Here is a 23,414-nt window from a genome sequence, read left to right as displayed (position 1 = left end):
GCCCACGAACTGGTCCAGCTGTTAACGTGGCCGCGACTTGCCAGGGACAGCCTAGAGTTTTCCAGAGAACCGGTAACTCTCCACTAAAGATCTCTAGCAACTCCACAGTATCCTTACTAGTTCTGAAGGTTCGGCCGCCCAATGAGCAACTGATTGATCATGCTTGATCCTTGCTACTGTGCCATGCTGTCCCACAAGATGCGGTAGAGTAAGCGATCAAGGCTGATTCCAGATAGTAGATAAGTGAGCTGAGTTGACAGGACTTTCAACGAACAAAAAGATGCCCAGTGGCTATCTCGTGCCTGCATAAATACAACACATTGCGGCTGATCTGCTAATGACAGATACCCAGTAAAGAACGCAGGGGTTTGAGCTTGATGTTGGTGCTATACCTGGCCTGCTCGATTGCCAGCCTAGGGGGTTGGATGCTGGAGTGACTTGTCGGTAAATTAGCGTCTAGGTAAGGCCAGCCCAGCCCAGCCTTTCCCCGTTTGCATTGCTTTGGCCTTTGCGGGTCGCTATGCACCTGAACGAGAGCCAATCGCGACCCAAGACTCTGCAGTGGCTCTGAGACATTGTCGCTGATGAGGCAGCCGTTGTGCTTGGGTCAACGCTTAAGACGGACGCCTACAAGCGCCTCCAGATAGAACAGTAAAACGGTGCTGAGCTTAGTCCCGATTAGTGCTCCTGAGTAATGTCTAAATCGTACGTTTTTCTCCTCTCTAACCGTCGCTTTCTGTTTGTCACCCACGAGTCACAGTTGTGAAGAGCGTGTTGGTGCGGCCCGTACGCTTAGTTCCCGGAGCCAATCATTCAGGCAGCCTCTCGTTTTAGAAAGGCAAGAACCTCGTAGGTTCCGCACTTGAACGATTGGAAGCTCTTGCTCTCTCTGCTCAATGGATGGAATTGCATCAAGGTTGAGGCCTAAGCCAGCTATCTGGGTGACGGTAATGTAGTGCTGCGGCCAGTGGGCTCATCTCATGCATATCGACAAGGGTGAGATACTCGATTGGGTACGTGACGTCCTCAATATGTAAGTCCCAAGGACGATTGGGCTTCAGACGCTCATAATCATTGCTAGAACAGGAACAGCGTGTTACAAGCACCTGCAGTCTCAGCTTGTAAAGGATCAAGCTCGCAGCCAAGCAACCGCCATACCCATATGGCTTCCTGGAATCCTGGTTTAGTCGAAGATCATTCAAACGAGCAAGGTTCCCTTCTGATTACTGTAAACCGTTGCCCCAAAGTACTATGTATGTGTGTACAGTACATACAGTACACACACGTTGATGGTCCAGAGCTGCACAGTCAAAACGGTCGAGGTGATCGACAAGATCTACCCCGGGAGGGATTCTTCCCGGTAACAACGACCAGCATCCAGGCTATTATCAGATCGCATCTGGAATATAATCCTTGCGTAACATAACATTTTCCCCTTCGTGTCATAGTTCTCGGAAAACTATTTCGTCGCTTGTGGTATTCTTGCGAATGCAATTGCCCCCAGGACATCTTCGGCCGATCTCGCAGCATAGGGTACGTAGGTTTGCACAGCGACGGGATAACTTCGTATACCAGGATCCTGGTCTTTCCAGATCAATCATCCCCGCACTTAAGGGCTAATCAACTTCCAGACCACTTCGAGGGGGGCATAATGGTGCACATCTTATGTAGATCACCCGCCAGGAGAATGCCTGTAATAAACACACTGCACTTTAATAAAATAGCTTTCAATACCCGCTCTATGCTTGTGCACTATTCTCCCCTGAAGGCATTCAAACTGCGGTGCGCGAGTGGATGCCAAGAGATGAAGAAGCAAAGAACACGGCGTTATCTTTTAGAACATAGCAGCCGCTCCAAGCGGGTACAGGGACCTACAGGTCTACTTGCTGGCGAGTCGAGACCGTTCTCTTCGGCTTTGCCGTGAACGTCGTTCTGGCTCAACCCCACTCTGTACCTGAGAAGTGGATGTGCTGAGATGCTTGTGCAGTGAATGGTATTCCACTCATGCCAAGACTTGCTGGAGGCAGATATCGACTTGCAAAATCGAGCTTGTTGCTGTAAACGCTAATAACTTCTTGTAAATACTGTACATACACTTCAGCAGGCAAAAAGACGGTTCAAACAGACCCTGGTCCTTGTCTAGGGAGGAGAGGCACGGGGGAAGCGAACGTATGTCCTGCTGCGAAAATCGATGACTGATGTATCGTCAGAACACCAACTACTGTACTATGCCCAACCTGATGAACATAATACTCAGCCGGGTTCGTGTAACTCTTGCATTGGTTCATTTTCGTCGCGGGAAGCACAATGACGGCGTTGTTTTGCTGCGATACTACATTCCAGCACATTTTTTCTATACATGATTTCCGCTTCCAATGTCAAGAAGGTGAAGCACTGTGCGCTTCAACGCTCAATTATTGTCAGTCTCGGGTGGCATGGCCATGCCTATCCTTGAGTAAATCCATGAGAAATTGTTGTTTCCGGTGACCCGTCATATGGCAAGACTACCAGCCAGCCTGAATGTCGCTTATTCACGCCTCTGATTCGCATGCTCTCGCCGAAGGCCCCGTCGTAGACCAGGATTGACTTGCTAATAACGACTGCAGTCCTGTCGCGGCCAGGTACAGTTGGCCTTGATTGCGTGAGTCGTGGTAATGAAGAGGTTGTCAGCGCGGCAAAGTTGCATTATTGTAATCCGACCTCTCGAAAACGTTGACAAGTCCTGGCGTCACTCTCCTGCATGTGCGTAATTTGCGGCCGGGCCCGCCAAGGGCCAACCGCTTTCTCCCCTGCACCCTTTCACCGGTCGTGGCTTGAATTATCGCGCTGGATAAACCTTGTTGATTTCGCTAGCTGGTTTGCTCAACTTTTGGATATCAGAACTTCAAATTTGAATGAAGTTGTACTCAAATGGTTGTTGTGAAGTATCATTTGACCACGGCTTGAAAAATAGTACTTTGAGAGACAAACTTGTGACGATGAACGGGCTCTCGGTACACAAAACCCAGCTCTCGGAAATGCAGACAGCCGAGGAACCACCTTCCTGGGAGCCCGAGCTACGGATGTAGTGGTCAAGCCGCTTACACAACTTTGCACAAGCTGCTGTCTCGCTGTCGATCGTATCACGCCTCTTGAAGACACTAAGCTGTGATGCCCGATATAGACGGTAGGGTCACACGCGAGTGCTGTCAACGGCTAGTATGTTCGGCTGTAGCACCGTAGAGAGCTGTCACTTTTAATCCGAGCCTTGACAAGCATGGTGCAATGGGTGTCTGTTTTCAAAGAAGTAACATCGATGCCCTCGCTTATGCGACGAGTGTGCAGAATAACCAGCTGGTGGAGGTTACATCAAGGACGGAGTTCATACGTCCCCGCTATCCTCAGCGACGAAGAGTGAGAATGAAGATACATATCGAGACCTGGTTGAGACTGGTACATGGACTCCCTTGCACAGGAGTGGTATAGTTATCGCATACGCATCATGTACCTCTGCAGATTGTCCGTCATTTGTCGGTCAAATCAGGTCGGGATCTCTAGTGGTTCGGTTTTTGGAATGAGAAACCTTTTGGTTAGGCGGCTTGAACGCACAAGACACGGCTTGTTTGGTGTGAACAACCTCAAAGACTTGCAAGGCAGGCTAGCAAACAAGGCTGCAGGATCGAAAATCTCTCCACTGGGTTGGTTTTCTTCGTGACGGTCGATATTAGTGTGATAGGACGATGTGGTTGCACAACTAAAATGACCTTATTGTGCCGTCCGCCACAGCGGATGTAGCAAAAGGCAGTGCTGCCCAAATGATAGCAGATCCATCAATCACTGTGTACCGTCAAGAAAGACAAGAGCAACATGAAGCTGCGAATATGTGCGAGCCAGCTGGACCAATGTGAAGTAAGCTGTATCCTTGTATGTTGTGAGGGGAAAAAGCAAGTGGGAAAAGCAAGCTGCACTGCAGCAAGGTTCAGGTAGAAACCGATGAAGCAATCACGAGGTGAGGTGGTTGTGGTGAGGTGGCAAACCGGTGCTAGAAAGGGAAAGCATAATCTGTTTTGGGACAACCTCTTTCCTTGATAGACCTGAGTAAGTAGGTAGGCAGAAAGCGACGGAAGGTATCTCGGGGCAGGTACTGCACTGCACAGTACCTACCTCTGTAGCCGCAATGCCTCATAAGCATGCTTGCATTCAGCTCACTCTTGCCTGCATACAAGAACCTAGTCCAGGCCTGATCCCGACTGGGAATTGCCCAAGCGTCATTGGTCCAGACCCTACAGCTCGATGGCTACAGTGATACATCCCTCCCACAGCACACTGCAAGCGCTGCCCGGGCCTTCGCCTAACAGGGGTGTTAGTGCTCGGTCAAGACTTCCCCGCCAGCTTCTTGCCTCTACGAAATGCATGCCTAGCCAGTATAGCACCCTCAAGTCTGCACCATCGGGCCTGGGGCTTCTTGAATACCTGGGTACACCAAACTAAATTGACATCCAGTTGAGCTCATGCATGAGAAAGGCCTCAGCGGCCGCGAATTTGGAGAGAGCGACATCTTTGCTTGGGCTGGTCGAGACAAATCGAATCAAGTCTACTAGATATGCATCATAATGTCAACATCCAAAAGACAAGGTGACCTCTGCCCTGATCGGCGGGGTAAATCAATTCCTCATGGTGGTAAGATCACCTCTTCTCAACCTTCTGCATGATGGGTACGAGATAATGCATCTCGGAGACTTGATCACCACCCAACTCAATGTGGAAATGGACAACGGCGAAAGGGTAATATCAACGACAACGACAACAGGCCATCCGAACAAGGTCAAGACACGCAAGATTGTGCGCCGCCGCCCTGGGACCCGGCCTTACCAACTTGCGCCGACCCCTCGAGCTAGTACAAGATCTAGCGCGCTGCTTCGCATCTTCTTTGAGCGTAGGGTCAGGAGTCTCTTTCACGGTCAAGCATGGCGCGGGACCCACCCACGAGAACGGTGACTTCAAACTCGAGATGGGAGGAGTACCAAGCTCTCCGAGGGAGGCTTCGGAGGGATACAGAACTGTGGATCAAGAGTATGGACAGGGCGCCGCCACGACGGCAGCACAGGCCGGCGCGGAGCGCTCCCTCCTTTGCAACACCCTCAGGGACCCCCGGCGCACGCCTAAAACAAAACTCTCGCGTAGCCTTGTCGTTAGGAAAGGGTGGACAGGGGTTAGATGCAGGGATAAGGTCGGCGGACAAGCCCCCAGCTTGGGCCCGGGACCTGAACCCAGAGTTGTTCTAGGTACCTGGCCAGAGCGCAGCACCCAGACTTTCGTGTACCTAACCGCTGGTACCCAGAATGTGTCCGGAGCCGCTGCTGCTCTACCCATGACGAGGGACGTCTCGTTGCGCTGTGATCTCCTCCCCCGGCCATGTTGGGACCCAGGGGTCTGATTGCTTGTGCTCGACCCCAGCTCCCTCGGGTATGAACCCACACGCCATCTCGCAGGTTGTCTGTTATGACGGGGTTATAATGACTGCCGCTGTTTTCTAAGAGCCATCAGCTGTGTACAACACGGACAAGTCCTTCCCTTCTTTTACCCTCGTACGCCCCTCCAAATCTCCACCACTGCTTTCCCTTCCGACTAAGAACCTCCTTCGTCAACTTCATCCTTAAGAGGGCACTCTGACTGACTCTTTGTCTCACCATTGCGGAACCCTCCTCGCTTGCCTGGATTCTCCGACTTCTAGCAAGCCCTCTTCAAAAAGACCACTTGATCCCGCTATCCCATTCAACTTGAATCCCACGACATCTTCACTCTTTTTGTCTTTTATATTGCCTAGTACTAGCCTGACCCAGTCACTCTTTACTTGTACTCGACAGGACATTGATCTGCCATCCATTCATTCTTCCAAGCCCTAAGTTTGCAGGTCCGGGATTCGACTTACACGCGGTTCTGAATCTCCATTCCAATCATTACCACCACCTCACATTTTACATTCCTCAGAAGCGGCCCGTGATGGAGAATATGGGTTCATACCACCACCAACAGCAATGGTCAGGCTGGGGTTACCAAAGCCATGCCAGCCAGTACCCCAGATACTCTCAGCAGCTACCCAGTTATGCCGCTTATCTCCCTGAATCGATGGAGCTCTACAATGCTCACCAGGGCCATCTCCTGCACCATCACCAAATGTCTAGAACAACTGAGACAAAACCCCGACTCTCTAAAGAAGAGGTCGAGGTGCTTGAGGCTGAGTTTCAAAAGAACCACAAACCCAACAGCACGATAAAGAAGGCGTTGGCTGAGTCGATGAGAGTTGACAATGCTCGTATCAATGTCGGTTATGTCCTGTCGTAAAGCAATCTTTCATATAACTAACAGCACAACAGAACTGGTTCCAAAACCGACGAGCACGGGAGAAGAAGGAGAAAAACATCCGCGAATACGCGGCCAAGCAAAGATTGGACAAGGACACGACTGCCAACGATACCGGAATCCACTCAGACGATGATCGCCTCTCTGATCGTGTTGTTTCCAGCGCTCCCTTTCCGGCCCCGCGCATGGTTGGATCCCGAACAACAAGCATATCGAGCTTAGAGCACGAAAGCGAGAATGATATCAGCCAGTCTGACTTTGGGGCTGTGTCTTCTCCAGATCTGTCTTCCCAACCAACGCCTGAGCCATTGTCTGCATCGACCACTACCTCTCTGGCTTGCTACGGTCAGTATCCTCAATTGGTTGTGCCGAACGAAGAGGACGAGCCTACTCCTTCTCTCCCCCAGCAGTGCTTCCCCCGACTGTCAACATCGCCTCTCCAAGAGCAATATGTGTACCCACGAAACAGTCTCATGGTCAGACAGTCCAACCAGCCCTCGATGCTAAAGCCTTCTCCCTCAATGGATATTGCTTCTCGCCGAAACAAGCGCGCTCCCCAGATTGCCATCAACGCCTCTCGCAGTTTCTCAGCAACTGGACCTAGAACTGGAATTGACATGGGAAGAAGGGCAGACGTTGGTCATTCCATGCGACGTGTTGCTTCCGCAACTGGAGTTGGACGCATTAGCAAGCCCATCAGTGGTCCTCGAAGCCCCTATTTCGAAAGAAACCCCGAGGTGCTGTTGCAGCTCAACCGTTCCCCCAACTTCCAGAAGGCGACTACTATTGCACCACCCACTCCCAACACTCCTGTTGTTGCGAACCAGCCAGGACTATGCGAAGCTACGCCAGCCAGCACAGTGACATACGACGAGAAATATTCTATGGATCTGGCAATTCATGACCCAACTCTACGAACCCCTCCTACCACTCCCGGGGTCATGGATCAGTTGTACAACAACGATTCTAGCTACCAAGTTGCCGTCACTGATGAGCCTTTGGTGACACCAGGGCTGACTGCGTTCCCCAACGACTTCGGAGTACCTGGCGCACCAAGCCAGGTACCCAGCTATCTATCGCATGGATGCGCTAGCCAGCCTCAAACCCCATCATATGCTGCCCCAGTGGGTCCTACCTATTTTGGCTTCGCTGGAGGCAATGCTGAGTACAACTGGTCCGATGACGCCTCGCTGTCAGCACACTCATCTCCTGGACAGAACCAGCAGAATGTCAACTTTATGAACATGACCCCCTCGAGCTTCACCTACTCCGACAGGTAATTTCTCTTTCACACAAATCAACCACATTGCTTTTCAGCACCAGCATTCAACCCTGTACATAAATAGCGACATTCTGCTTTCTTTTTCTCCTTCAAGGACATTGTACAGTATAGACACGATGCCTTTCTGCCAGCAGAAAATGGCAAAAAGCCAGTTATGGCAATCAATTATTGTTTCTCGTTTGTTCCTCGTCTCACAAAACACTTTACGAATGAATCAACGGCATCATACCCTAATGTAATGGGAATACGGCACTGGGTGGCGCTCAGGGAAGCACATAGGGAGCGGGAGTTGTTTGTGATGGAACATTAACTACACCAACTTGGCGCAGAATCTTGACAGCAGTGGAATGCGATACTGCATGGGCGCTGGCTGTCTCATGGAGCCGCAACAGAGCATGAGGACAGCCGATTGGAAGAGCCAGATAAAATTCAAAAGAATACAACCAAATCTATAACTTGCATCACTATTATAAAAACAGTCTTGGGTACCATGCCGCAGAAAGTATATGCATCGCCATCCACGTAACTTTTTGTCACCATGTAGAGAGAAGTTCAGTCTTGAGACCTCTTGACGACTGGGTGATGTTTAGGCCTAAAGCTAACAACATCAAGGTGGTGTCCCGCATTCCTTTCTTGTCAACTGGCCTGTTCCAAAGCAGGAACGGTTTGTGTCTCACGAAGGGAGACGCCATCAGCAAACCTTATTCCTAGGTTAAATCGTGATGTCGGTACGTGGTGCACAAGCCTCGTCCCGAGAATTGGGTCATCCTCCGTCCCGGGCTCCCGGAGTTTCGGGGCTCCACAACTGCGAGTAGGTACTAACCAACCAAATCCCAACGTTGATCTCCAAGTAATGAGAAGGCCTTGGGCTTGGCCGTCGCATTGCCCCGCTTTGCACGTCCCAGGATCTGTTCCGACGCAATGGATACAGACGGGAGATCGACACTGCAAATGCTGGGGGGACAATTCCAACGTTACAGTAAAGATTACTGTATATACTGTACGTATCTTACAGTACGCGACAGATCCATCGGGTAACCAATCGAACAACCGATGTTGGGTTAAGTTCTCAAGTCGGTGTTGGTGGAAGCGGTTGTGTCATGTTGACAGCAGACGTCTGGCTAACCTTTACGACAGTTTCCTATTTTGGGTTTTTCTCAAAGTGATTAAGCCATATCTGACACTTTGAGAGAATTTAGTCAGCGTCACTTAGGAAAGACAAACGGCACATTAACTGGGGTTAGCCATTAAACGGCCATCAGACTAAGACAATTCAGACCAGAGGCTTGACGGTTTTCAAAAGCCAAAAACTCTGTTCCAGTTGCAAACTAACGTCAGGGCCAACGACTTAAGGAATGCTGACCTCTCTGTTCCTTGCAGTAATGTGTGGGGTGTGGGGTGATCAACTAGTAGCAGAAGACTTCGGATTCGGAGGCTGTGGCTATAAAGTGCCATCTCTACACCCAATGAATACAGCACCTCCGCAAAGTAGTTGGCAGAAGACAAACCAGACGAGAAAATTGTGTGAACTCTGAAGATTTCTGTGTGTCCATCGAGTCAGAGCTCTCAAGACCACAACCTGTCGATGACAAAAATTGGAAGAGTATCCCAGTAAACGCCTCGATGGCAATTGTCCCGCAACTTCGGTACAGCATCTCATCACCAGATGCCGAGCCTCTTTTTTATTTTATTTTTATTTTTATAATATTCTGTTAGTGATGGTAATGGTAATGACACATGAGGTAGGTGCAGGATGGGAAGGAACTCGTTAAGCTTAATCTTATTGCGCATGGGATTACGGCCCGCAGACCCACTTGTCGCAAAAAGGTCAACACCTCGCAAAATGGATATCATCAACAATGGGAAAATGGAAAATGAAGAGATGGGACATCTAATGCAAAAATTAGATTACCCAGAATCCTCAGATTAGAAGTCTGATTCCTTAGCCATTAGGCCACAAGGTTCTAACGTATCAATCTGTAACTCGGGTCTGAAAGTTTGGTACATATACCTGAATTTGGTTTCCTGATTACAATCCCATCATTGCCACCGCTGCACTTAGCATCCCCAGCTCTTGAGATCGCTCAGTGATCCCAGTCACCTGGTCTGTCGCCAGTCAATAGTCAAGCCACGTGTACTCCGTGCTGTTGGAATACTGCTCACTTAATGAATGTGGTTGATTGAACTGGGATGTGTTTTGTTGACGAGATCAATTCCGTCTGGTGTTACCAAGCTGTGGAAATAGGTCACGTGTCGCGGGACGGGACGAGACCCACCGTCCGAGAATATGGAGCATCACGTGGAATGTCCAGCACCTTGGAAAATTGATATCAAAAACACCAAAACCGCAACGACACGATCAAATTAGGACACAACACATTAAAAAAAGAGAATGGATGGTAATTCATACTTGATTACGTAACCCCTGGCGAGACTCGCTAGACTTGGTTAGTTTTGAACTGAGAGATCAAGAGGATTACGTACAACTCGCAATCTTCTGATTAGAAGTCAGACGCGTTAGCCATTACGCCACAGGGGCTGTTGTTGGTTGAGATACATGTGTCCAATTGTGATAAATATATGCTAAGTGTAGGACTGTGGAGCTTTGAGTTCTCGATGCTTAGCCGTTGGCCGTGTCTCCTTGGGACTCCAGTTACCCACATGCTGTCTGAGACAGCCCACACTAGTTCAAGTTTACACCAAATCTATCTAGAGTCATAACACACTACGGAATCTCCAAGTATGGATACAGTTTGAGAAGACAAAGAAATGTTTAGTTGCACACAACTGAGATTTCGAGAAGAGAGTTTAGAGACAAAACCCGATACCGATCTGTTCCCCTAGAATGTGGCCCCTTTGCATGATCTTCAAGGCTGGAAAACTCGATGGTCCCGGCCCCAGGATGTCAGAAGAATTGATCGTCATAAGCATAAGAGACGAAATAGTTTGGTTATCTTATGGCAATTTGGATGAGCAACTGGGTTACTTTATTCTGGTAGCCTAAGCCTTAGAGGACATTTCTTCTGTTACCCACCTGCCCGGGTAGGTGGTTGTTGCAAGTCAACTACGTGTTCATCGTCATAGAGTAGCGAGTGAGTGACTAATGCAACATATACGCCTGACTTGTTGAGATTTGACTTCCCTGGAAGAGGTTGCTATTGATTACAATATTGAGGAAGGATTTATGACATTGGGCTTGTAGTTCAGAGAGAAGACCAAAGTACACCTGACTTCCATCATTGAGATTTGACTTCACTGGAAGAGGTCGCGATTGGTTACAACATCCACTGAAGAAAGATTTACCCTGCCCAGCTTGCAGTTGAAGAAGAAATAGTGCATGACAGCGGTGCAGTAGAGCTCTATGCACTAACTTTGTTAACGTTGAATCCAACATCAAATGGATCTTTGAGCGTCTCGTTCAACAATACAAGTAAATATGATATCAGACAAAATTCCATGGTAGAGAATGTCGCGCTTGTTAGGATTAGCCATCTCCCGATTCAAATACGTAGTTAGCATTTATTGTCTCAATTGCCCTTGCAAGGGAAGCCAACTGTAATTGAAAACGCGGCGCAGGTGCATTCGAGCCGTCGCGAGCGGTCCTACCGAATACGTCAGTGGTCATAATGGGGAAACTACTGCTAACTGCTAACTGCTACCGCGCACGCGCCAGCCCGTTACCAGTCACGTAAAACCACTTTAACAGTTCGAGCACCATTCCATAATAACAACACCTTTTTTGCAACCTTACAGCTATACCTCAGTCTCTTTTTTTATTACTCGTCCTTTAATATCACCAAATGGCTCCCGTCGTATGATAATTCTACCGTTCCTATGTCCTCTACCGCCATTGCTGGTAGCGACGCGTCGCGTCCAGCGCGGTCGAGGATTTTAACACCCAGCTCGGAGGGGAGCACAAATCACAAAGATGAGCTGCGTTCACCCGAAAGACACCAGAGGAAGAGAGCCGACTCGGCTACTATGGAGCACCTCTTGAAGCCTTCAATTGCTGTCAAGGTTGGTTATTGTCAATTAACATCTTTTGTGTACCCCAACTTATCTGTGATTCTCCAGCCGCACCCGCCAAAGCTTCATGTCCAGCCTCGTATTCTCTATCCATTGATGGTCCTCCCTCGCGAACGCCTCCCACTCTCCTGTATCGATTTTCACGCTACGAGTGTCGACCTCGCCTCGCTTCGCCTGTTTGAATCCCATATCAAGATTCTCGACTTGGAGAGCCGTATGGGCTCCGTCCCTGTCGTCCTTATTGCCCGGAAAGAAGCAAGTCGCGCCGTTTATGTCCTCGAGAAGCAAGAAAGTGGTCTTTATGCTATATGTAGGCTAGGACCATGGGTAGACCTTGATCTTCTAGCAAGCCATTCATCTGCCGTCTGCCGAGAGCGACTACATCGAGTTGTCAAAAGCGAACGTCAAAACCCCAACGGCCCATCCGCCATCACCACGCCTCACATACACAAAGAAGAGAAGAGCAAGCGCGCCGCTATAGAAGCTATACAGTCTCTGGTTCGAAAACGACCAAGATCGCAGTCCGTTTCGACGTTGGCCGAATCCGTAAAACAAGAGACAGGCGAAGCTGCCACGCCTACAGACTCAAAGCTACCATCTCCGACATTGCAATCGGCCAAGCCAAGGAGGCTTAGCGAACATGCAGTGCAGCCCTTGCCTTGGACAACCCCAACTGCTGTTGACATCGAAGTGCATCAGCAGCAGACCAAGGAAGACATATTTGATACACTAAGAACGCAGTACTTCGATGTGTTATACAAATCAATGGTGAGCATCAATAATTTTGCCTTGTCTGCAGTTGCTAAACAACACAGGGATCTCTCGCATACTTTGCCAAAGGGCCGCTTTCGCGCGCTCGTTCAGCATTTCAGCTTAATCTCGAATCTGATCTCGACCTGGACGATCTTATCGAATTTCTCAAAAGTCTTGTCCTGACCACTGTGCAGATCGACAAGAAGTATCGTGAAACTGTTCCCGCACTCATTTCTCAGATGAAGACAATTGTAGACAGCTCTGACGAGAGTCGAAAAAGAAAACGACGGGCCAAGAGAATGAAAGTTGGCAAGGACGGTCTCTATCCGCACGAAGAAGCTCGTATCAGAAAGTGGTGGGCTGCCAACAAGCCCGAACTTAAGGAAGATGAAACGAACGTGCCTGTCCCGCAAATGAAGTCTCTGGCTTCCATGCTTCGCACAAGAGAAACTCAGCTACAGATGATCGTTATACTGGAGATCCTTGCTTTGACTCCTCTAAAGCCCGCAGATGATGCCGAGGACAGCCAGCTTCCTCTTTTGCCTGGTGCTACTGAGTCTCAAGGTGACGTGGCGCCTCTCTCTATCAAAAAACGAAGCAAACACAATCTCCCGGTGCTCCTGGATGTCCACGCTGATCGTTTGACCATCTGGCAATCCACTGCATCTGATGAACAGCTACTGTTGGAAGACTCACAGATCTCGCAAGCCCTCGATGGCCAGTCCCAACAGAAGTCATCCTCAGAACCTCTCAAGGACTTTTGTGTGGACATCATTGTACCATTGTAAGTGCCGAGCAGTCATCATCACCAGTTGTACCATGACTAATTAATTTGGACAGTTTCTCTCAAAGGCTACCGGAACTTTGTGACTCAATCAATCGCAAGCTAGGGGGTCCCATCATTCTGAAGTCTTCAAGGCCAGCAGCTCTAAGACGATCATCCAGCAAACGGTCTCCAAAGCCAGGTGCGGTGGCAAAACGCTCCGTATCGGGACAGCCCACAAGGACGTTGCAGAGAGCTCTTTCAACAGATCAACAATCCCGGCGAAGTGTTTCCAGGGGCCCTAGCAATATGATTGCGCTGATGCGATCCGCAACTACGACTTCCTTGCCAGGTATCAAGCGGGAAGCAAGTGATTCTGCCTTGGCTAAGTCAGTACTTGGCAATGAGCCCGACTTGATGAATAGGAAGAGTGGTCCGTTGTCACGAAGTAGTAGCGTATCTAATTTGCAAGATGTCAAGTATAGCAAGAAGGCTCAAGTCGATGCACAGTTGAAGGATGCCATTTCTTCCCTGAGAAAGCCAAATCGCGAGGTGGTTGGCAAAGCGCTAGCTGAAGCAGCGGAACGCCGTGCAACTGTGAGCTCTTCAGCAAAGAGTAGGTACCCAAGCGCAAGTTTGCGAGCTTCTTTTTCTTTTACTAACCTCCTATTAGAAGTGAGAAGATTGGGCAGGGCTTCCATGGGTGCGCCGATCGTCAAGGCGACACCAGCAAACGCACGATTCAAGGATGTATTTGCTTCAAAGCCCGACATAATGGACACGCCATTGATGAGCACTGAGGACGTCATTCCTCCCTCGAGCCTTCCGTCAATGGTACCATCTACGGGTCTTCGCACAGGAGGTCAACGAAATGATTCTCGTGAGAGTCGAACTCCTGATTTCGAGAGGATCGGCAGCACGCCAACAAAGGCTGCGTCAAGTTTTATCCGGCGCCCGGCGAATGATCCAGACGTTTTGCCATTTCCACCTTCTTCACCATCCCTAAAGCGAAGGACGGTGACTGCTGCGGATCTGTTCAATCCTGTCGGTATCACAGATCGAAAAAGAAAGGTTAGTTTTGAGTCATGTCGCAACGAGATCTTGGCCACACCAGTGAAGGCTATCAAGACAAAGAGCGTAGAAGACCTGGAAAACATGATAGTTGAGCCCGCGCCTTCTAAGCCGGTATCAATCTATCAAAAGTTGGGTTGGGATGGCGACGATATAGATGAACTGTTATGATTTGCTTATCGGAGCATTTACAGCGGTGTTTTACAAGGGAAATGCATTACAAGCATGAGGAGTTATAGCATTCTAAGAAGGCGTTGAGAATATTACAAGACTGTATCAACGACGGTATTCTAGTTACGACATGGTACAAATAAATAATACGACAGCTGAATATGAAAACATTGGGCTCATTTCGCATCATCTCAAGCCGCTGCCCCTTCTACCAACATAGTAGGTAAATCTCTAATGTCGACATGTTCTTGTGATCCCAGGTCTACGACACGCATCGCCTCCAAGCCTACAACGCCTTGTTGTAGCGCCAAGAACTGAAGTTCAACTACATGGCAAGCTCCTGGTGGAAGAGGCCCAACACGGGTATCAGCGCTCAGGCACACAACATCTGTAGACTCGACAGAGGAGTTCTTCTGCAATGCATGAAGGACATTTTCATCCGTGACTGCATCGGCGACATCTTTTTCTCCATGTTTTCGACCACTCGCCGAGGGCGGTCGTGTCATGCGGACTTCGCCTCGTCGTCTCTTCGGGATTGCTACAAGAGCCAGTTTGCGTGGAGGCACAGGGTTTTTGTCTGTAGCACGATTGACGATATAGACAGTCCAGGAAAAGATTTGCCCTGGATGGACAGGCTCAGAGGGGCCAGTGAATGTCATGGTGATGCCAAGTTCTGTGACAGTGGCCTCGGTGTTGGATGTTGCAGCCTCAAGGGCAGGAAGAGCATCTGGGCGCATGATGGATGGCGATATTAGAGGGTAAGCCGCTTGTCCAGTAATAGAGAGCTGAGAAGGACGATGGGAGCGGACGATACCAGTTCCTGCAGTTGCTGAGCCATAGCCGGGATTAACTGGGAGGGTAAAGTCAAGTTGAGTTGTCCATGACATGGCCATGCTAGGCGTGCAGCGGCCAGGTATAACTTGGGCAGTGGCGGATATTGTTATATCGAGTTCTCGCATGGGGTTTTTGACAGTAACGTCATGCTGGCGAGGAGCGATGCGGTAGAGAAATGTTATATGGTCGTGAGACACACAGGTAAGGGGAAGTTGCATGCCTGCATCGTCGTTAAGATTCTCGACAGTGGCGTCAAGAATAGATAGATCGATCTTGTCTAGTGAGATCCCACACTCAAAATGAGAGGTGAAGTCGACTTCGAGTAGCGCAATAACAGCCGAACTCGTTGGGGCCGTAGTCGGCCGTGAGAAGCGAATTCTTGTGTGGATGACAGGAAAGATACTGTGCTCAACTTGATGCAGAGCTCTTATGTGCTTTGTTACGTCCTGTGAACGCGTCACAGGAGTGACTCTTGATACTCGAAGCGCTGACAATCGAGGCTTGACTCCACCGAGTGCAGCATCGCTACCAAAAGACTCAAGAAGGTTAAACCCCGAAGGCACTCCACTCTGAAGATAACCGCTTCCTTTCCCTATGATATCCGTTGATATTTCAGGCTTCAAGCTTGCAGATGCAGTAAAAATGATACCCGGCGTAGAAATCCGTGTTCGCGGTCGACTAAGAAAGACAGGCAACTTCCAAACAGCAAAGACATTCTGGTCATCGTTATCATCTCCGCTTTCTTCGTCGCTATCATCCTTTTCTTCTCCTTCTCCGTCGACGATTATGAATGGATCATCAATATCTGGGACTGTGCCCGAGAAGATGGTCTCTGTACTGGAATTCTCCTTGCCATGGGCTTTCTGGTTGACGATCTGGGCCTCAACAGATATTACCAGCCGGCTGATATGAGTGCGAAGGGTTGATTCATCTTTCCAGGGACTTTTTAGGAGTAAAAGGACAGTTACTGTCTCATCTGATACGTGTTAATAACTGACAAAGTGCGCGAGATGGAGAGGGACTCACCAAAGAACAATGCGTCTCGGCGCTTGATTGACTCAAGTATAGACTTTCCAGGCTCAACATTCTTAAAAGCTGATTCCAAGTCCAGATTTGTATCTTCTGGTATAAGATAAGATAAGTGAGACTGCTCTGCGAATTCGGTTGTAGGGTCCTTAATAAAGAGACTCCTCTTGAGCTGAGTGAGAGATTCGGGCTCATGCTCATTGGACTCTGAAGGGAGGGACTCCCTGTCTGGAGTCGTTCCAGAGTCCGACATAGTAGCAGACTACCTTAATATTGAGGATGTTTTTCTTTCGGGACACGCGACTGGGAAGTGCTCAGATACTCAAATCATGGGTTTTCGAACGCCTTGCCACTTTTTTATTTGTTGATTACATTACCCGTGTAAGTCGGAATGCAACTCATGCCCCTTAGCGACGTAAAGCCAGTTGCCAATAAGATGCCTTAGTCATCACGACACCATTGGAAACATGCTGTCGCGAAAGCCAACTGGTCCGTGCGTCAAAAAGCTGGTGGCGCCGAAATCGACTGAACCTCCGCGTCGCTTCAGTTTTAATTGATACTTTCTTCAAGTTATCATCAGCCTTCTACCCGCACCTGAGTTCTTGATACGGGGCTTCAGCTGTAGGACTGTGTCGCGCATCTCGGACATTTGTATCGCAAGACTTTTCTACGATGAACGGCTTCGGTTCTCCTTATGGCCAGCCGGCTCCGGTTTGGCAGGAGCACCATACACCTGATGGACGAGCCTATTACTACAATGCGACGACGAAGGTGACGCAATGGACGAAGCCAGAGGATATGATGAGTCCGGCCGAGGTTAGTACTGATCTTTCTAAGAATGTATTGCTGGAAATGAGTTATTGACATAAAGCAGCGCGCTCTCGCGAACCAGCCATGGAAGGAGTACACTGCAGAGGGAGGACGGAAATATTGGTATAACACTGAGACAAAACAGAGCTCCTGGGAGATGCCTGATGTTTACAAAACAGCCCTCGGCGCAACAAGCAAGCCTGCCACTCCGGCTGCTGCGACTCCTTTCACGCCTCCTGCTAGCGGCGGAGGTTACTCCCAGACACCCTACGATCAGCATCGTGATCAGCGTGACACATATCCTGAATCTCGTCAAATCACATACGGAAACGATCCCAAAGTCCAGGCTTTTGTACCCGCCACAAACGATCCTGAATACGCGACCGCCGAAGAGGCCGAAGCCGCCTTTGCTAAGCTCCTTCGACGAAGTGGAGTTCAACCGGACTGGACTTGGGAACAGACAATTAGAGCCACTGCGCGGGATCCTCAGTTCCGTGCCATCAAGGATCCCAAGGACCGCAAGGCCGCTTTCGATAAGTATTGCCAGGACGTGGTGATCCAGGATAAGGAGCGAGCTAAAGAGAGGCTGGCCAAACTCCGTGCTGACTTTGAGACTATGCTCAAAAGGCATCCCGAGATCACTCATTATACCCGCTGGAAGACTGCGCGTCCCATCATAGAAGGCGAAACCATCTTCCGCTCTACTAACAACGAGGAGGAGCGCCGTCAGCTTTTCGCAGAGTATATCATCGGCCTGAAGAAGGCACACGCTGAGCAGCAGACAACTCTCAGGAAGAACGCCATGGATGGACTTATTGACCTGCTTCCCAAGCTCAACCTAGAGCCTTACACTCGATGGGCTGATGCTCAAGGTATCATTTCATCTACCCCGCCTTTCCAAAATGACGAAAAGTACCAGGCTCTTACCAAGTTTGACATCTTGACTGCTTTCCAAAACCACATGAAGGCTCTGGAGCGCAGGTTCAACGACACGAAGCAAGAGGAGAAGAACAAGAAGTTTCGTAAGGAGCGGAAGGCACGCGATGCTTTCAAATCACTTCTCAGCGAACTTCGCCGCAACGGTAAAATCAATGCTGGAACAAAATGGAGCCAGATCGTTCCCTTGATCGAGAACGATGCCCGCTACACCGACGCCGTCGGCCAGAGTGGTTCGACCCCTCAAGAAATGTTCTGGGACGTTATTGAGGAGGAGGAACGTGGTCTGCGTGGACCTAGAAACGATGTTCTTGATGTTCTCGAAGTGAGATTGACCCACAACCATTTACATACATTCAATACTAACGATTAGACAGGACAAGCGGTTTGATCTCACACCTACTAGCAATTTTGAAGAGTTTCTCTCCATCATGAAGGATGACCGACGGACTGCTAACATTGAACCGGATATTCTCAAACTTGTTTTTGACCGAGTAAGTTGCCATGACTGTTTTTTCCAACCGGTCTCTATGCTAACTATACTGCCAGCTTCGCGAGAAACGCTCGTCCAGGCGAGACGACGATCGACAGTCTGAACGTCAACAACGAAGGGCCGTCGATGATTTGCGCGCGTATATGAAGCGTATGGAGCCTCCTATTGCCCTCAGTGATACGTATGACAAGGTACGACCTCGACTCTTGAAATCAGATGAGTTCCAGGCCATCGCATCTGAAGATGCTCGACGAAATGCGTTCGACAAGCACATCCGCCGTCTGCGAGAGAAGGACGATGAAGCGGACCGAAGCTACAGACGACGTGATCGTATGTCTAGCGAAAGAGACTTGCATCGCCGTGAGCGCGACCGATCCAGAGGTGAGCGATCTCATCGTAGTGGTGGACGTGGTTCTCGACGAAGTCGCAGTCCGGAGCCAGATGCCTACGAAGCGGACCGACGCAAGGCTATCGCCGAGCGAGAGCGAAACCACCGAAAGTCCACAATGGCCGAAGGGCTTTTGGGGTCAGACCGGAGTCGGCTTTCGTCTCCGCCTCGCCGTGAGCGAGAACGAGATCGTGACCGGGAGCGCGAGCGCGAGCGTGATCGTGATAGGGAACGCGACCGAGACTACGATCGACCCTCCCGATCGCGTCGTGATGACGACAGCTACTATGAACGCGAACGAAGGGACCGGGAAGATGAGCGGGAGAGGTCCTATCGCCGCCGCATTGATCGCGGATCACACGAGGAACTCAACTATGGAGACGAGCGACCCTCCGGTTCCCGACGCCGTCGACCCGATGACGAAGACGAAAATGCTCCCCGTGATTCACGCGATGCCAAGGTACGGAAAATTGCCCAAAGGTTCTGATATTTCAACGCGACTAACGAAATGATATAGAGGGTTAAGAGAGAGCGATCTCGAGAGCGAACGCCACCTCGTGCTGAAGAACGTCCTCGTAAGAAAACCCCACCTCCTGCAACTAAGGATGTTCATTCGGGAAGCGAGGAGGGTGAGATTGAGGAGGATTAGAGTATCTTCAGTTGATTGCACTCTTTCTAGCCTTGACTGAACAAGCAGCTGCACCCTTTCTCAGTACGTACCGGCATTGTCAACCCCTGGCAACGTCTGTCCGACGAGATGACTCGGGAGTATAGGCTTGCGGCTATCGGTCGCCATGACCGCCCAGTGCCGCAGCGGTGGAAACAGATGGCGACCGCCCTGCTACATATGCAGTTTTTTGGCCAGTATGTGTGATTTTCCCTTTCTCATTCTAGGTAGGCTAGGTCTGGTATTCGCGAATTGTACGAGGGACGGTATTGCTGGGGTTCGTCCTAGAGGGCGCACAGATAATTTAGGTAGAAATAAAGCAGCAAACTTTAATATTAAGACGCATTTTCTGAGCGATCCAGTTTGTCATGAACTATTCTAAACTAACTGACAGTCGTGATCATCATGAAAATTGTTTCCCGCGAGGTAGGAAACGTTAGACGGCGGAGATCCTGCTAGATCCGTTGTCCCTCAATCTATGAAGCCATCCATGTTCGTTCTGCGATGATCTAGAGTCAGACCCTAAAAAACATCAGAGTGAACTGGAATAACCTAAACATAACCAGACAAGCAACGCAATGGCTTCGTAGGACCAGACAACAGGGGATACTCTGCCGTCACCGTCGTTATTCGTCTGGATCGTCATCCTCGCCGGCGCTGCGGTCATCATCTATTCCCAAGGCCCACTGATTTCGCCGATTTTCATTTTGAACGCCACAAACGCCGCAAGATGCGCCATCAAGAGGAGGGAGAGTCTTGTTGTAGACGCCTTTAGCTCTGGTCGGGGTTCTCCTCGAGGAAGAACTATAAAAACATATTAGTTGGTGGTCACATAAATATAAATCAGCAAATAGACTTACGTAGTTGCCGCTCATCTTCTGTTCTTGATCAAGCTGAGAGCCGTTCTTGTTGATACGGGGGCGGTAGTTGGTAGGGTCACGACGGAAAGTGACGTTAAGGTTCTTCAAGAAGGTGTTGCAGCCAGTAAGCAGGGACTCAGGCTTGTTGGCGTGAGCATCGATACCGGGCTGTCCGTCGAAGACAATGACTCGGTCGGCGAGATAGGTGGCCATGATGAAATCGTGCTCGACAATGAATGCAGTCTTCTTGGAGTGCATGATGAATCGCTTGATGACTCGCGAAGCGATGATACGCTGCTCAGAATCGAGGTAGGCAGAAGGCTCGTCGATCAGGTAGATATCAGCGGGGATACCGAGAGCAAGGACGATAGCAACACGTTGCAATTCACCACCGGACAGGTTCTTGACTTCCTGGTCAATGAAGTCATCAAGCTTGAGGGGCTTAACAACGTCTGTCTGGAACTGAGGAGACAAGAAAGACTGCTTGATCTTCTTGAAGAACAACTGGCGAACAGTGCCATCGAACTTGGGGGTAATGGTCTGAGGCTTCATGCTGATTCGCATTTCAGGTACACTCTTCTTGCTGTCAGGCTTGAGAGCTCCAGCCAAAAGTCGACAGAAAGTGGTCTTTCCAGTACCATTCTCACCCATCATGACGATGATTTCGGAATCGGTGAAGTCACCGGCTTCAATGTTGAGCTTGAAGCCGCCCAAAGTCTTCTCCATCTTGGGGTACGTGAAAGCACGGGACTTGTCGATCGCGAAATCGTCAGTGGTCTCGGCAATTCTGAAAGTCAAGGACTCATCACGGAATCGCAAGTTCTCGGTAGGGATGTGTCCGTCAAGGAAAATGTTGATACCCTCACGGACGGAGTAGGGAAGTGTGACAACACCATAAACAGCAGGCTTGCCGTAGAGAACACAAATGTAGTCGGAAAGGTAATCGAGGACTGACAGATCGTGCTCGACAACGATGATGTAGTCGTTATCGCGGAGGAGAGATCGGATGACCAAAGCAGCACTCAGACGCTGCTTGACATCGAGATACGAGGAAGGCTCGTCGAACATGTAAACATCGGCTTTCTGGACAGCAACAGTTCCGATAGCAAAACGCTGGAGTTCACCACCAGAGAGGAGGTTAACATCACGGTCCATGATGTGGTTCAGCTCGAGGACATTGGCCATCTCTTCCATGTTACCGAGCGAGGCTCGGCTCTCGATGAGGAATCGGACACTCTTGTTGGGGCCTTTAACAGCCCTGGGGATCTGGTCCACATACTGAGGCTTGACCACGGCCTTGAGGTCGTCCTCCAGAAGCTTGGTGAAATAGTCTGTTTGACACTTAGCATGCGTGCACCCTGTCTTCAATCTCGCGTCGGGCAATACGTACTCTGAAGTTCGGAACCACGGAAGTGCTTGATAACATCCTCCCAATCAGGAGGGTTATCGTGTCGGCCCAGGTTGGGCTTGAGCTTTCCACTCAGAATCTTGAGGGCAGTACTCTTTCCGATACCGTTGGTACCGACAAGTCCAAGCACCTGACCGGGTCGGGGCATAGGAAGACGGTGCAGCTTGAAGCTGTTGGGGCCATATCGGTGGGTGACCTGGCTCTCAAGGTTGGTGGGCAAGTTGATGATATTGATCGCATCGAAGGGGCAGCGCTTAGGGCAGATACCACAACCGATACAGAGCTGCTCGGAGATGAAGGCCAACTTGGAATCGGGCTGGACCTCGATACAGAGCTTTCCGCTACGGACGACGGGGCACGACTTCTTGCACTCTTGACGACATTTTCGCGGACGACACTAAAAGGAGGGGTTAGAAAATGTTTGGCAGACGGCGGGGCACAACTTGATGCTGATGGTGACGATCACACACCTTGTCGCTGTTGACGATGGCAATACTAGTGAGAAACCGTTAGTATATGTTTCTCTTATCTGTCTCTCTATTGTTTCCTCGGATCGCATAGACATACCGCGTGAGTTTGTCGGACATTTTCGCGATTGTACGGCAAGCGCTGCTTCAGTGACGATTTTTGGTGGGGGTAAATTTGTGTGGGAAGAATGACAAAGGCAAAGGACCTAGAACAAAAGTCGACGACCGAGTATCTCACGCGCGCAAGATACGATAACACGCGCGCTCTCGTCGAAGCTCTTTTTGAGGAGAGGAACGAAACACGGTGAGAAGAAAACGAGGGGAAGAAACCAAGGTAAAAAGAAGTTCCAAGGTTAGACGGCCCAGGTTGTTTGGATTGTGTGGATGGTAATCCAATTTTCAGGCCCTGTCATTAGTAGGTTTGGCGGGGCTGTGGATCGCTGAACTTGGAGGCACTATAGGTGCCTGTTATGTACGTGCCCGTTGGGTCTTTTGCATGACGTTACTGATGCGTTCGTTACCTTAGAGCCTACGAACATCTACACTGTTCGTCACCCTACGAGTTCAGGCTGACAAGATATCCATACATTGTTGACCAGAACCTGTGGTTGCTATCGTTCAACTTTAGGTGCCCACTCACTACTGCTATCAGTGGAGGATGGTCCATTAGTACTAACTTATCAAGTAAAGCTGATCTGTCGATTCAACGGCTACACAGCCCATGTGGAGGAGTCATAACGATTGCTGTGAGGGTTTATCGTTGATCAAGTCATGGGTCACAGTGGCTTGGTGTCTTGGATAAAGGGTGTTTTTAATCTTCTGTACCCTTGGTCGATATACAGGGACATATTGACACAAGGTAGGTCGCATCCATATAAAAAAAAAGGCACTGAAGGGTCGGGTGGAATTTGGAGGCTCATCCATTAGCTCTACCACCCATTGTGGTACAATACAGTATCAAGTTTAGATCTGGGCTGGGAATATAAGCCCAAGGTTATGCAGATCGTCTAAATATTAATTGACTTTTACAGTATTATTGCGTTTCATCACGTGATTGTCGAATGGCAACTCAAATAAAATACCTACAAGTCTGTCTCACAATTGATGTACACAGCAG

The 23,414-nt window shown here is 49.6% G+C and overlaps 5 protein-coding genes across 5 annotated transcripts; 3 read left to right on the top strand and 2 right to left on the bottom strand.

The window, feature by feature from the left end:
* Nucleotides 1-5,982: 5,982 nt before the first annotated feature.
* Nucleotides 5,983-7,622, top strand: FIESC28_05504 (uncharacterized protein; the record flags this gene model as incomplete). The annotated part of the gene is made up of 2 exons (XM_031159649.1): nucleotides 5,983-6,303; nucleotides 6,357-7,622. 2 exons carry the CDS (start codon nucleotides 5,983-5,985, stop codon nucleotides 7,620-7,622), a joined length of 1,587 nt encoding a protein of 528 aa, XP_031016291.1.
* A 3,836-nt stretch (nucleotides 7,623-11,458) lies between these two features.
* FIESC28_05503 (uncharacterized protein) lies at nucleotides 11,459-14,408 on the top strand (the record flags this gene model as incomplete). The annotated part of the gene is made up of 5 exons (XM_031159648.1): nucleotides 11,459-11,641; nucleotides 11,699-12,418; nucleotides 12,466-13,187; nucleotides 13,244-13,782; nucleotides 13,840-14,408. The coding sequence occupies 5 exons, from the start codon at nucleotides 11,459-11,461 to the stop codon at nucleotides 14,406-14,408; spliced, it is 2,733 nt and encodes a 910-aa protein (XP_031016290.1).
* Nucleotides 14,409-14,599: 191 nt separating this feature from the next.
* FIESC28_05502 (uncharacterized protein) lies at nucleotides 14,600-16,521 on the bottom strand (the record flags this gene model as incomplete). The annotated part of the gene is made up of 2 exons (XM_031159647.1): nucleotides 14,600-16,218; nucleotides 16,269-16,521. The coding sequence occupies 2 exons, from the start codon at nucleotides 16,519-16,521 to the stop codon at nucleotides 14,600-14,602; spliced, it is 1,872 nt and encodes a 623-aa protein (XP_031016289.1).
* Nucleotides 16,522-16,940: 419 nt separating this feature from the next.
* On the top strand, nucleotides 16,941-19,544 carry FIESC28_05501 (uncharacterized protein; the record flags this gene model as incomplete). The annotated part of the gene is made up of 5 exons (XM_031159646.1): nucleotides 16,941-17,084; nucleotides 17,143-18,339; nucleotides 18,392-18,508; nucleotides 18,564-19,355; nucleotides 19,413-19,544. 5 exons carry the CDS (start codon nucleotides 16,941-16,943, stop codon nucleotides 19,542-19,544), a joined length of 2,382 nt encoding a protein of 793 aa, XP_031016288.1.
* A 789-nt stretch (nucleotides 19,545-20,333) lies between these two features.
* On the bottom strand, nucleotides 20,334-22,417 carry FIESC28_05500 (uncharacterized protein; the record flags this gene model as incomplete). The annotated part of the gene is made up of 5 exons (XM_031159645.1): nucleotides 20,334-20,366; nucleotides 20,423-21,753; nucleotides 21,813-22,227; nucleotides 22,301-22,325; nucleotides 22,398-22,417. 5 exons carry the CDS (start codon nucleotides 22,415-22,417, stop codon nucleotides 20,334-20,336), a joined length of 1,824 nt encoding a protein of 607 aa, XP_031016287.1.
* Between the last annotated feature and the right edge of the window lie 997 nt (nucleotides 22,418-23,414).

The sequence above is a fragment of the Fusarium coffeatum genome, assembly GCF_003316985.1.
Source record: "Fusarium coffeatum strain FIESC_28 chromosome Unknown BRIP53273_contig_118, whole genome shotgun sequence".
Classification (NCBI taxonomy): Eukaryota; Fungi; Ascomycota; class Sordariomycetes; order Hypocreales; family Nectriaceae; genus Fusarium; species Fusarium coffeatum.
Note: the sequence above shows the minus strand (reverse complement) of the source record. Positions and strands in the feature narration are given on the sequence as shown.